Source organism: Oryctolagus cuniculus, chromosome 7 (genome assembly GCF_051225735.1).
Source record: "Oryctolagus cuniculus isolate XC-2025 breed Fujian yellow rabbit chromosome 7, ASM5122573v1, whole genome shotgun sequence".
Lineage (NCBI taxonomy): Eukaryota > Metazoa > Chordata > Mammalia > Lagomorpha > Leporidae > Oryctolagus > Oryctolagus cuniculus.
Window position 1 is genome coordinate 121,323,677 of NC_142873.1, and position 13,395 is coordinate 121,337,071.

Here is a 13,395-nt window from a genome sequence, read left to right on the forward strand (position 1 = left end):
AATCCAGGTGAGACACATTGATAGCCTGGTATTGGGCATACAGCCTAGCAATTAAGATGCGAATCAAGAGGCCCACATCTCATTTAGGAGTGTTGCACTTCCTTCCTGGCTCTAGTTCCTAATTCCAGTTTCCTGCTAATGCAGATTCTAGGAGTCAGCGGTGATGGATTAAGTACATGGGTTCCTACTACCCTCCACCAGTGATCTGCATTGAGTTCCTGCCTTCGGCTTTAGTCACAACCACTGTAGGCATTTGGGGAGTGAACCAGCAGATGGAAGACCTCTCTCTCTGCCTCTGTGTCTTTGTAACTCTGCCTTTCAAATAAATAAATAAATCTCTAACAAACAACAAAAAAAGATGATTCCAAATTTTATGAGTAGGCTACTAGAAGGCTAGAATTCTCATTTACTGAGATGTAGAAACTGATGGGAAGACGAGGGTGATAACTTAGGTATGTTACTTGCAACAGAGCTCAAGAACCTTGATAAGGGGGCCGGCTTTGTGGCAAAGCAGGTAAAGCTACCACATGTGATGCTGGCATCCCATATGGGCACCGGTTCATGCCCCAGCTGCTCTACTTCAAACCCAGCTGCCTGCTAATGGCCTGAGAAAAGCAGTGGAAAATGACCTAAGTCTTTGGGCCCCAACATGTGGGAGACCTAAGTGAAGCTCCTGGCTGTTGCAGCCATCTGGGGAATAAACCAGCAGATGGAAGATCTCTCTTCTTCAGTCTCTCCCTCTCTCTCTCTGAAAGTCTGACTTTAAAATAAAAATTAGGGAAAAAAATAAGTCCAAAGAAAATGAGCCAGGGGACCAGCACTATGGCACAGTGAGTTAAAGCCCTCGCCTGAAGCGCCAGCATCCCATATGGCTGCCAGTTCAAGTCCTGGCTGCTCTTCCGATCCAGCTCTCTGGTATGGCCTGGGAAAGCAGTAGAAGATAGCCCAAGGGCTTGGGCCCCTGCACCCGCGTGGTAGACCCGGAAGAAGCTCCTGGCTTCAGATCGGCGTAGCTCTGGCTGTTGCGGCCATCTGGGGAGTGAACCAACAGATGGAAGACCCCTCTCTCTGTCTCTACCTCTCTCTGTAACTCTTTCAAATAAATTAAATAAATCTTAAAAAAGAAAATGAGCCAGAATGATATAAGATGCTGCAATCACTAAACATGAACATCACGATAGTTATTACTATATTCTAAATGTTCAAAAAGTTAAGCAGAGTCATCAAAGATTCAAGTAAAATTCCACGAGATGAAGTCTGAGACTTTAAAAAAAATGAATGAGATTAACAGTGGCTTAACACTGCAAAAATAAAGATTAGTGAATTTGAAGGCACAGCAATAAAAACTATCTTAAATGAAAAATAGCAAGAAAAAAAGAAAAGACTGAACAAAAAATAAGAACACTAGTGAGCTGCAGAACAATTCCAAGCAGCCTAACTTAATATCTGTGATTAGAGTTCCTGAAAGAGAGAAGGGAGTGGACAGAAAATGTATTTGTTGAAAATTATAAACTCACAGATCAAGATGCTTAATGAACCACAAACACTGCACATTATAATGAAACTGCTCCAAATCAGTGGCATTAAAATAAAATTTTCAAAGTAGCCAGAAATTTTTTTAAAAATTACAGAAAAAGAATAAAGGTAAGAAGAAAATCAGATTTCTTTTCTGAAACAATATGCAAACCAGAAAACAGTGGAACGGAGCAATATTTTCAAATGCTCGAAGAACAAAATTGTCAAACTAGAATCCTACATTTGAAAATATTTTTCAAATATGAAGATTATAAATAAAGATGTTGATAGAAATACAAAAGCTGAAAGAATCATCACAAGCAAACATCCAATAAATGCTAATACCTTCATGTTGAAGGAAAATTACACCAAATGGAATGTAAGGTTACACAAAGGAATGAACTACACTACATGAATAAATGTACACAAGTTTTTCTTATTGTTCAAATCTCTTTAAAAGATAACTGGACTACGACTTTCAGCATGACAGTGTGAGAAAATCAGTAAAATCACTCTCCAAAAAGCAACGAAAAGCTGGGTAAATAGTTTAAAAAGCAATCATTTCAGTGCTTTGGGGTTCAGTTTTTTTGTTCTCTTTCTCAGATCCTCAGGTTTTTAATACAACACACTGAGAAGTGGGTTTTTTTTTTTTTTTTTTCATGAAAACGACTGAATTTCTAGTAAGAATAACAGAGTTGAGGCTGTGACCTTCTTGTCTAGGGCTGCTATCCAGCCTTGTTATATAATTAGGCAATTTAACCAGGGCAAGGTACCTCTACTTTGTAAAAATAAGCTTTGCTGCCTAAAGGACTTCAGTTAACCTGGAGCATTATAGAAGTGGTAATCTCAGTGGCTAGCAAAAAATGAGGGCCAATAGTTGTGTTAGCTTGAGGTTGTCAGCTGTTTGGGATAAGTAATGTACATGCACACTAGCCAGAGGTTAAAAGAGCTTCCGGGAGAGAACAGAGACATAGGTAAGACAACCCTGGAGGGCGTCATGAATTCTCAAAATACCAAGGTATGACCTTAGCCTGTGCTCGCACGCAGCAGAGAGCTTAGTGGACTCGACTCAACCAATGTTATTGGCCAGCAGAATCAAAGTCTCATGTGCTGTGGTGGAGATACAGGGAGCCCAGCCAGTGGACAGAAAGAGTGAAGTTTGAATCCAAGTCCATATACAGATGAATCTTCAGAGAATTTAAGCATTACTGTCTTGAAGTATTTGAGTATAAGTTCTGACTGATCTTTGGCTGAATAGAAAACAAAATAGACACAAAAGGAAACCACCAGGAAGACAATTTTAAAAACAAGACACTGTGTTAGGTGCTTTGTTTATACATTACCACTAGTCCCCAAAAATAATCCTGCAAGGTCAGTGTATTATCAGGGGTGAAATCCTGTACTATTCTACTCCAGAGTTCCATATGTTTCAAAAGAGTATATTCATATATGCTCTTCACTTTTCCCTTCTGCATAAATCTTTACCTAAACCAGAAGTGACATGACTATCATCAAAATAATAAAACCTGCTTCTTCTTTCTCCCAAATTTCAGTAAGGAAAAAGAAAATGAAAATTCCAAACTTACTGCAAGAAGATTCATGATGGTATGTCCCGTCTCTCCAAACAATGGCTTCCGAAATCTGACACTGAATAGTGGGCATGGATAAACTATGAAAATGAGAAATGATCACACTAGGTTTAGCAGCTTAAAATTCTGGGGAAACACTCATCATAATTATCACAAATATATTATCACAAAATACAATTACAATGGCTCATTAGAACATAAAATTTACCACTCAAAAAGTAGCCTGGAAGCAGACAAATCCCAAGCAGGAACTGGCATTACGGGGTAGTGGGCTAAGGCTGTGACACCAGCATCACACATGAGAGCTGCTTCAGCTCCCCGTTAATGTACTAGGGAAAGCAGCAGAGGATGGCTGGAGTATTTGGGCCCCTGCCACCCACTTGGGAGATCCGGATGGAGTTCCTGGTTCCTGGCTTCAGCTTGACCCAGCCCCAGCCATTGTGGCCATCTGGAGAGTGAACTAGCAGATGGAAGATCTCAATATGTGTGGGTTCTCCCTCTCTCTCAACTCTGCCTTGAAATAAATAAATAATAAATCCTTACAAAAATTCCAGAGCCAAAATCTTCCAATGAGCAGAAAAAGCCTTTTAAAAAAAATTGGGGCTGGCCCTGTGGCATAGTTGGCATCCCCTATGGGCGCTGGTTCACATCTCAGCTGCTTGCACTTTCAATTCAGCTCCCTACTAATGTGCCTGGGAAGGCAGCATAAGATGGCCCAAGTCCTTGGACCCCTGCACCTATGTGGGAGACCCAGAGGAAGCCCTAGCTCCTGCTTCAGATCAGCCCAGCTCTAGCCATTGCAGCCATGTGGGGAGTGAACCGCAGATGGAAGATTCGTCTCTTCCTCTCTCTCTAACTCTGCCTTTCAAATAAATAAATAAATCAATAAATCTCTAATAAACTATGTATTGGGGCCGGCGCCATGGTGTAGTAAGTTAATCCTCCACCTGTGGCATTGGCATCCCATATGGCCGCCAGCTGCTCCTCTTCCCATCCAGCTCTCTGCTATGGCCTGGGAAAGCAGTAGAAGATGGCCCAAGTCCTTGGGCCCTTGCACCCGTGTGGGAGACCCGGAAGAAGCTCCTGGCTCCTGGCTTCAGATCGGTGCAGCTCCGGCCATGGCAGCCATTTGGGGAGTGAACCAGCAGACGGAAGACTTTTGTCTCTGTCTCTTCCTCTCACTGTAATTCTACCTCTCAAATAAATAAAATCTTAAAAAAATATGTATTTATTTGAAAGTCAAGGTTACAGAGAAACAGGAAGATATACACAGAAAGAGAGACCTTTCATCCAACTCGTTCACTCCCCAGGTGGCCGCAACAGCCAGGGCTGAGCCAGGCCAAAACCAAGAGCTAGGAGCTTCATTTGGGGCTTCTATAAGGGTGGCAGGAGCCCAGCACTTGGGTCATCTTCCATTACTTTTCTCAGGCCACTAGCAGGGAGCTGGATCAGAAGTGGAGCAGCCAAGACACAAGCTGGCACTTGGAATGCCAGCATCGCAGGCAGTGGCTTTATCCTCTATGTCACTTTGCCGGCTCCCAGAACAAGTCTTTTGATTAAGTTGTTCCAAAAATGATCCATAGGTCTGAGGGAGCAATCTTCTTCAAACTTAATTGATAAGATTTGACATGATATAGGAAACAAATACATCCTGATTCCTCTATGCTCAAGAAATTTAACAATTTACCTTTTTTAAAAACTTATTTATTTGAAAGGCAGAGTTACAAAAAGAGAGGGAGATACACAGTCTTCCATCTACTGTAAATAGCTACATCAGCCAGGGCTGGGTCAGGCTGAAGCCAGGAGCTGGGAGCTTCACCTAGGTCTTCCACATGGGTGTAGGCGCCCAAGGACTTGGACCATGTGCTATCTTCCACTGCTTTCCCAGTTACATTAGCAGTGAGCAGGATCAGAAGTGCAGCAGCCGAGACTCAACAGGTGCCCATATGGGATGCTGGTGCTGCCCTATAACTCCTAACCAGGAGCTTTCCTTAGGACAGCCAAATATCAGGTGATCTTCTGACTTATCCCTTCAACTTTATGATTTGAAATGCCTATACAAGACAGTAAGATATACATGTTTCTTCCCACACACAATCTTTAGTCTTCCTTGCTTCATTTAGCTGATCATTTGTCTTTACATTTCCTTCCACAGGCACCTAGATCTGAGAAGTGCTTCTTTTCAACCCCTTCATTCTTGGTCAAGTTAGTGTCATTTTGGTGCTCCCAAAGAACTTAAGCATGGGTTTTAACACAATACACTACTAAAATGATTATTTCTGTACTTTTTCCTTACAACTGTTTCCAAGAGTCTGTATCTATGTCTTAAGACATTTGTGAATCCCCAGGATTCATAAAACATGACATGTCCTTATTAAATTCTTACAGGATGAATGAATGAACATGTGAGTCACAGAATAAAGCTGACTGGCTGAGAACATGTACTATTTTAGAGTCTATGAAATAATGTTTTGGGGTTGGTGTTGTGGTGTAGTGGGTAGAGCTGCCACCTGTGATGCCTGCATATACCTATACGGGCACCAGTTTGTGTCACGGTCACTCCACTTCTGATCCAGCTTCCTGCTAATGGCCTGGGAAAAGCAGTGGAAGCACACTCAGGTACTTGGGCCCCTGCCACCCATATGGGAGATCCAGAAGATTCTGGCTCTTAGATTCCAGTGTTGCGGCCATCTGAGGTGTGAACCAGTAGCTGGAAGACCTGTCTTTCTGTTTCTCCCTATCTCTCTGTAGCTCTAACTTTCAAATAAATAAATCTATCTTTAAAAAAGTTTCATTATTACTTTATTCTTCTAATAATCCACTGTAATATAAAAGACTAGCATTATTATCTTCAGCTTGTAAAAGTTACAGAGAATTTGAGTGAAAAATAGACAATCAGGGAACCTGAGTTGCCCACTGTTACACAGCTTGTAATCACTGGAGTTGAGAATCTTATTCAGGTGTTCTGATTCCTAGACCAGAGCACTTTTTAAAAAAAAATTTTTTTTAAAGATTTTTATTTATTTATTTGACAGGTAGAGTTACAGACAGTGAAAGGGAGAGACAGAGAGAAAGGTCTTCTGTCCACTGGTTCACTCCCCAAATGGCTGCCACGGCCGGAGCTGCATCGATCCGAAGCCAGGAGCCAGGTGCTTCTTCCTGGTCTCCCATGCGGGTGCAGGGGACCAAGGACTTAGGCCATCTTCTAGTGCTATCCCAGGCCACAGCAGAGAGCTGGACTGGAAGAGGAGCAACCGGGACTAGAACCTGGTGCTCATATGGGATGCCAGCACCACAGGCAGAGGATTAACCTAGTGTGCCACCGCGCCGGCCCTGACCAGAGCACTTTTAATTAGGTTAGAATATAAAGTTTAAAATAAAGCTTGCATTTAACTTTTAATGTCTTTTTTAAAAGCCATAACTTAGTTGCACTGCTATAACCATGGACAAGTAAGTTCTTTTTCTATAGCCTACCTTGCTACTTGAGAGTGGTCCTCATACCACTAGCTTCCAGAGTCTGTTACATTAAGTAAAATATAATCTGTTACGATTATATGCTAATCAAGTGACAAAGAATATGCTTCCCATTTATTAGATACTATAAACTCATTTTTCTGAAAATGATGTTTTTATCAATGAACTATAAAAACAGTATGTTTATATGGTGATAAATAATAACCAACTTTCGCAGTTGACATTTTCAGTATTTCCTATTCTACATAAATCAAGTAGAGACACTGTGCAAACTTAGCTATTTCAAAATACTATTCCTGCTGAACTATATCACCAAGCCAAAATGCTGAGAATATCACAGGCCTTATTTAGCCACCATGCCTTGGTCTTTTGACTTAGAAGGTGCTATGTTACTTACGTCGATATTCAGCTCCAAGTCTCAACATTAGTCGGATAGGAAATACTTTAGCCCACGGAGTTTCCCATTTCTGGATGAGAATCCCAAACAAGTAAGGTGGGGTTGGGAGCACTAGATCTTGCAATGACTGGTAGGTAGATGTCACATATAAGAATCCACCGTGTTCTTTACTGCCAAGGAAACTCTGACTAAAGAAAGAATGTCCCAAGTTGCCCACAACATTCCCTAAAACAAAAAAATTCATTCGTTACTATTAATGAGTCATATTTTTACAATCATTAATACTCAACATTAGACCAGAAACTACCAAATATTGATTCCTAACCTTTGACCATGAAAGATCCAAGTTTAGAAAATTAGATGAACGGCACTTATTAAATATTAAATGGTAATTTGTTTTCCAATTTTACCAAGGCCTCTTTTGCATATGAAATAGCTTGTATTACCACACTGTAGAAGTTTCTCTAGCTAAAAATAAAAAATATTGATGTATTCCTTAGTTGAATTATAGTTTTATTATGTGAATTACATTAGAGGTCTCAGGATAAAAAAATATAGCCTGCAAAATAGGACCTACATTAGGTCCTATTCTTTTTTCTTTTTGACAGGCAGAATTAGACAGTGAGGGAGAAAAAGAAAGGTCTTCCTTTTCCGTTGGTCCCTCCCCCGCCAAGTGGCCACTACCGCACTGAAGCCAGGAGCCAGGTGCTTCCTCCTGGTCTCCCATGCGGGTGCAGGGCCCAAGCACTTGGGCCATCTTCCACTGCCTTCCTAGGCCACAGCAGAGAGCTGGACTGCAAGAGGAGCAACCGGGACAGAATCCGGCACCCCAATCGGAACTAGAACCCAGGGTGCCAGTGCTGCAGGCGGAGGATTAGCCAAGTGAGCCACAGCGCCGGCCTAGGTCCTATTCTTGCAAAGTTTGCTATCTCATTGGGTGAACAAAGTCAATCATAAACATAATATATTAAGACAATTAGTACAATTATGAGACATAAGGGAAAAAGGAATTTATGGAGAAGATAGTACCACAAGTAGTATTTATTCTTTTTCTGTGTACTTTTGGTTGAGACAAATATGAGCTTACAACTTAGGGCTTATTTAAATTCATATCAAGCAGGTTATTTTTCTTTTAACAGTAAATGTTCTTCACCAAGCACTTTCTAATTAAAATATGTATATTTTTAAAGATTTATTTTATTTATTTGAAAGAGTTACAAAGAGAGGTATAGACAGAGAGAGGTCTTCCATCCACTGGTTCACTCCCCAGATGGCTTCAACCGCTGGAGCTGCGCCGATCAGAAGCCAGGAGCTTCTTCCAGGTCTCCCACGTGGGAGCAGAGGCCCAAGGACTTGGGCCATCTTCTACTGCTTTCCCAGGCCATAGCACAGAGCTAGATTGGAAGTGGAGCAGCCGGGACTAGAACTGGTGCCCATATGGGATGCCAGTGCTTCAGGCCAGGGCATTAACCTGCTGCGCCACAGCACTGGCCCCAAAATATATTTTTTTTAATGAAACAGTAACAAGTGTATCATCCTACAAGTAAATACATACTTTCCTCAGTTTGGAATTAGAAAAGAACTTCCTGATAACAGCTCTTCGAAAACTGTTCACTAGACACGTGTCACTAGACACGTACAAACTTCCTTTGATATCTTTGCAACAACAAATAAAGAAATCCCAACATAAAAGTTAATGCTGAAGATTTCTATGAGTTTTATAGGGAGGTCTTCAAACCCTTAAGTGAAGTGGGAACATATTTTCATGGTAGGGTCCATGCCTACCCATAAAATTCAAAGAAGCTTTGTGACTGAAGGTTACCTAAAGATAATGAACTACATTTGACATTTCAGGCAGTACATCTAGGTACCTAAGGGTAGTTATTCTTGCCTCAGGATTAATCAAGTCTGGACACACAACTGAACTGCCGGACCAGATCTATAAAAACAAAACAATCCCAAAATTTAGGAAGCAATATGGTATTTTGAAAATAACAGATTTTGGAGTTATAGAAATACAGGTTTTAATCTACGCTGGCCACTCATTAATATACACTCACTAGTGTAAGATTTAACTTCTGTGACTCTCAATATCTGTGTAAAAATTATATATTAATTTTCAGATTGTTGTGAAAAATAACAAAACAAGTAAAATGTCTAACAGCACCAGCTACACAGTGTGTTCACAAAAAATTATAACTATTATTGTGCTAATGCAAACACACAGAGAATGATTAGTAAATCCTATAATGCTTGACTAAAGATTGTAGAGTAAAATGTGAAAAGACAAATTTTTATCCTTTCTGGCATCTACTGCAAAATCAGGGGTAGATTGGCAAGCACTTTTGGGAAAATAGATCACCCTTTTGGGAAACCATTGCCACTTTTACTGCCCCTCTGAATCCTGGAATTCTAAGAGACACTCTACACAGAGGCAAAATTCAATAAACAGATTGTCAAATAGAAAAAAAAAATATGCATTTTTACCTTTTTACCTAGGTTTGTGAAACAAAAGGTGGACTATTTTTTCCCTACACAATGGAGGGCACATGGTAGAATTCTAATAAAGCTCTGGTATCAGCATGCTATGGTTTGAACATATCCTCCCCCAAAACAATGCTGAAAACTTAATCCCCACCGCAACAAGGTTGGGAGATAAGGCCTAGTAAGAGGTGATTTGGTGCAGGAGGGCAGAGTGAACAGATTAACACAGTTACTACATTATACAACTGTTGTAAAAGGACAAGTTCAGTCCCCCCTTGCTCCTTTTCACCCTCTCTTTGTCCTTCTGCCATGGGATGCAGCAAGGAAGGCGCTTGTCAGATGCTGGTGTTGGACTTCCCAGTCTCCAAAACCATGAGAAATAAATTTCTATTCATCAGTGGGTACTGTGGCATCACAGTCTAAGCCTCTGCCTGCAGCACCAGCATCACATATAGGCGCCAGTGGGTGTCCCGGCTGCTCCTCTTCTGATCCAGGTCTCTACATAATGGCCTGGGGAAGCAGAAGATGGTCCAAGTGCTTGAGCCCCTGGACCCATGTGGGAGACCCAGACTGACCCAGGTCCAGCCATTGTACCCACTTGGGGAGTGAACCAGCAGATGCAAGATCTTTCTGTCTCTCTCTCTCTCTCTGTCTGAAACTCTACTTCTCAAATAAATAAATCTTTAAAAATTTTTCTATTCATCATAAATTACCCAGTCTATAGTATTCTGTTACAGAAGCACAAAATGGACTAATACACAGCAGAACGTTCATGTTTCATGACTGATCTAGTGAATACAGCTCAGAGGTGAACAATGCATTGCTTGGTACTCAAGGCATTCATTTGTTCTTCCTATGGAATTTCCCTACAAAGGCCTAGAATCTATGAGGATACTTAATAGCCTAAACTATTCATTAGGATTGTTAGAGGTCTATTTTTTTTTAAAAAAAGAAAATGCTTAAAGAATAAGAATATATTATAATTGGGGACATAGTGAAGAATGACTGTGTTTGTAATGAACAGGGTGATGGATAGTACAGGCAGAAAGGAAGTCAATATCTGTGGAAAAATAATCAGTAATACTAGGGTACTTCAGAAAGTTCATGGAAATGTGCATTATGAAAAATCTACATCAATTAAAAAAGGTTTTGCACCAAAATAAATTTATCTTTTAATTCCCCTTTCCCAAAAGTATAAAAAATCTTTTTTAAAGATATATTCATTGGGACTGGTACTATAGTGTAGCGGGTAAAGTCCAGGCCTACAACACTGGCATCCCACATGGGTACTGTTCGTGTCCCAGCTGCTCAACCCAGATCCCTGCTTAATGACTTAGGAAAAGCAGAAGATGGCCGAAGTATTTGGAACACTGCCACTCACATGGGGGACACCCAGATGAAGCTTCTGGCTCCAGCCTGCCCCAGCAGTGGCCACTGTGGTCATTTGGGGAGTGAACCACCAGATAGAAGCTCTCTCTCTCTCTCTCTCTCTCTCTCTCTCTCTCTTCCTCTCTGTTTCTTTCTCTCATAGTAACTCTGACTTTCAAATAGATAAATAAATCTTTTGGCCCCAACAAATTAAAAAAAACCACAAACCTCTGGGAAAGGGGAATTAAAAGATAAGTATATTTTGGTGCAAAATCTTTTTGAAATTCATGTAGTCTTTTCATAATACACATTTCCACGAACTTTCTTAATAATTGAGACTATTAATCATCTCATCTACAAACAGGAACACTTTAAAGGTATGGATAACGGTAAAAATAAAGACACTAGATATAATAATTTGACAAAAAAGGTTTTTATTTAAGGAGTTACTCTGGGGCTCTTTAACTCATAAAGTCTGTTACATACTAATTTATTTAAAATTATTTACTTATTTATTTGAAAGGGAGAGTTAACAGAGGGAGAGTGGGGGTGGGCAGAGAGAGAGAAAGGTATCCATCCTCTGGTTCACTCCCCAAATGGTCACAATGGCCAGGGTTGGTCCAGGCTGAAGCCAGGAGCCTGGAGCTCCACTTGGGTCTCCCACATGGTGCTCAAGTACTTGGGCCACCCTCCATTGCTTTCCCAGGCACATTAGCAAGGAGCTGGATTGGAAGCAGAGCAGCCAGGACCTGAACCAAGGCTCTGATATGGGATGCTGGCATTGTAGACAGATGCCTAGCCTGTTGTGCCACAACACCAATCCAGTTATACACTAATTTCTCTTTGAGAACATTCAGTACAATGAGTCAACTGAACTAATTATACACACTCACACATTAATGTCAAGACAAAATAAACATTGTGACAAATTTAAAGGCTTAACTGACTTTTATTTGCAAATCCATAATCAGACAGAACCTCATTCTATAAATGGTCTTCCATCAGCTGATCATTCCTCAATTGGCTGCAATGGCCAGAGCGGCAACAATCCGAAGCCAGGAGCCAGGAGCTTCTTCCAGTTCTCCCACGTGGGTGAGAGGGCCCAAGGCTATAGCAGAGAGCTGGATTGGAAGTGGAGTAGCCATCTTGACATGAACTGGTGTCCATATGGGATGCCGGCACTGCAGGCAGCAGCTTTACCCACTACACCACAGCGCCGGCCCCCAGAGTTACCTTGCTTGTAAAGGTTAAAGGGGGGCGGGGGGGGGGATTAAAAAGCAGAGATCATTCCCTTATGCCAAGTATAGCTGGCTTGATTAGGGTTGTAGCTGTGATCTCTCACACTACTGATTGCTTAGAAGATCTGTTAAACAATTTAGTTTGACAGGGTGGAACTTCAGCATGAGTGACTAATTTAGTTCCATCTGTTTGGCATAGTTCAAGAGCTCAGTCCTAATCAATGGCCTCTACTGTGAAGAAATAAGGAAAAATCACTATAAAAGCAACACTCAGGTTACTCCATTTGGAAAATGGGAAAGCAGTAGAAGATGGCCCAAGTCCTTGGGCCCCTGCACCCGCATGGTAACCTGGAAGAAGCTCCTGGCTCCTGGCTTCAGATCAGCACAGCACCAGCCATTGCGGTCATCTGGGGAGTGAAGCAGCAGATGGAAGACCTCTCTCTTTTTCTCTTTCTGCCTCTCTGTAACTCTGCCTTTCAAATAAATAATTTATTTTTTAAAAAAGAGATAATAGCTTAAAAATAGTCTGAATACATTTTTGTCCTAAGTTGAGAGTATATACCTTTTATTTTAAATTTTTTAAAGATTTATTTACTTCTTTGAAAGTCAGAGTTACAGAAAAAGAGGAGAAGCAGAGAGAGAGAGAGAGAAAGAGAGAGAGAGAGAGAGAGAGAGAGAGAGAGAGAGAGAGAGATATCTTCCATCTGCTGGTTAACTCCCCCAGCTGGCTGCAACAGCTGGAGCTGTGCTGATCCGAAACAAGGATCCAGGAGCTTCCTTCAGGTCTCCCATGCAGGTGCAGCGGTCCAAGGACTTGAGCCATCCTCTACTGCTTTCCCAGGCCACAGCAGAGAGCTGGATTGGGAATGGAGCAGCTGGGTCTCAAACCAGCGCCTACATGGGATGCCAGCACCGCAGGTGGCGGCTTTACTGGCTACGCCAACAGCGCTGGCCCCTTTATTTTAATTTTTTAAAAGATGTATTTATTTGAAAGGCAGAGTTACAGAGGGGCAGAGGCAGAGAGAGAGAGAGAGAGAGAGAGAGAGAGAGAGAGATCTTCCATCCAGTGGTTTACTCCCCAAGTGGCTGCAATGGCCAGAGCTGCACTGATCTGATGCCAGGAGCCAGGAGCTTCTTCCAGGTCTCCTAAGCAGGTGCAGGGGCCCAGGGCTATAGCAGAGAGCTGGATTGGAAGTACAGAAGTCGGGACTCAAGCCGGCGCCCATATGGAATGCCCGCGATGCAGGTGGCAGCCTTACCCGCTAAGCCACAGCGCCGGCCCTATGTAACTTCTAAATAGACATATTTTCACATTAAAAAATTAAAGTCC

General features: G+C 41.7%; 1 protein-coding gene across 7 annotated transcripts in view; it reads right to left on the bottom strand.

Annotated features, from left to right (window-relative positions):
• Positions 1-13,395, bottom strand: part of ZFYVE9 (zinc finger FYVE-type containing 9) — a 213,141-nt gene that overhangs the window by 29,268 nt on the left and 170,478 nt on the right. For all 7 annotated transcript variants that reach the window (XR_016211026.1, XM_051857767.3, XM_051857766.3 and 4 more), the window contains 2 exons: positions 6,976-7,200; positions 3,102-3,184 (listed from right to left, as the gene is read on the bottom strand). Coding sequence is in view for 6 of the 7 variants with exons in the window: in XM_051857767.3 (XP_051713727.1) it covers positions 3,102-3,184; positions 6,976-7,200 (308 nt within the window). In the remaining variant the exon portion in view is untranslated. The remainder of the gene's footprint in view (positions 1-3,101; positions 3,185-6,975; positions 7,201-13,395) is intronic.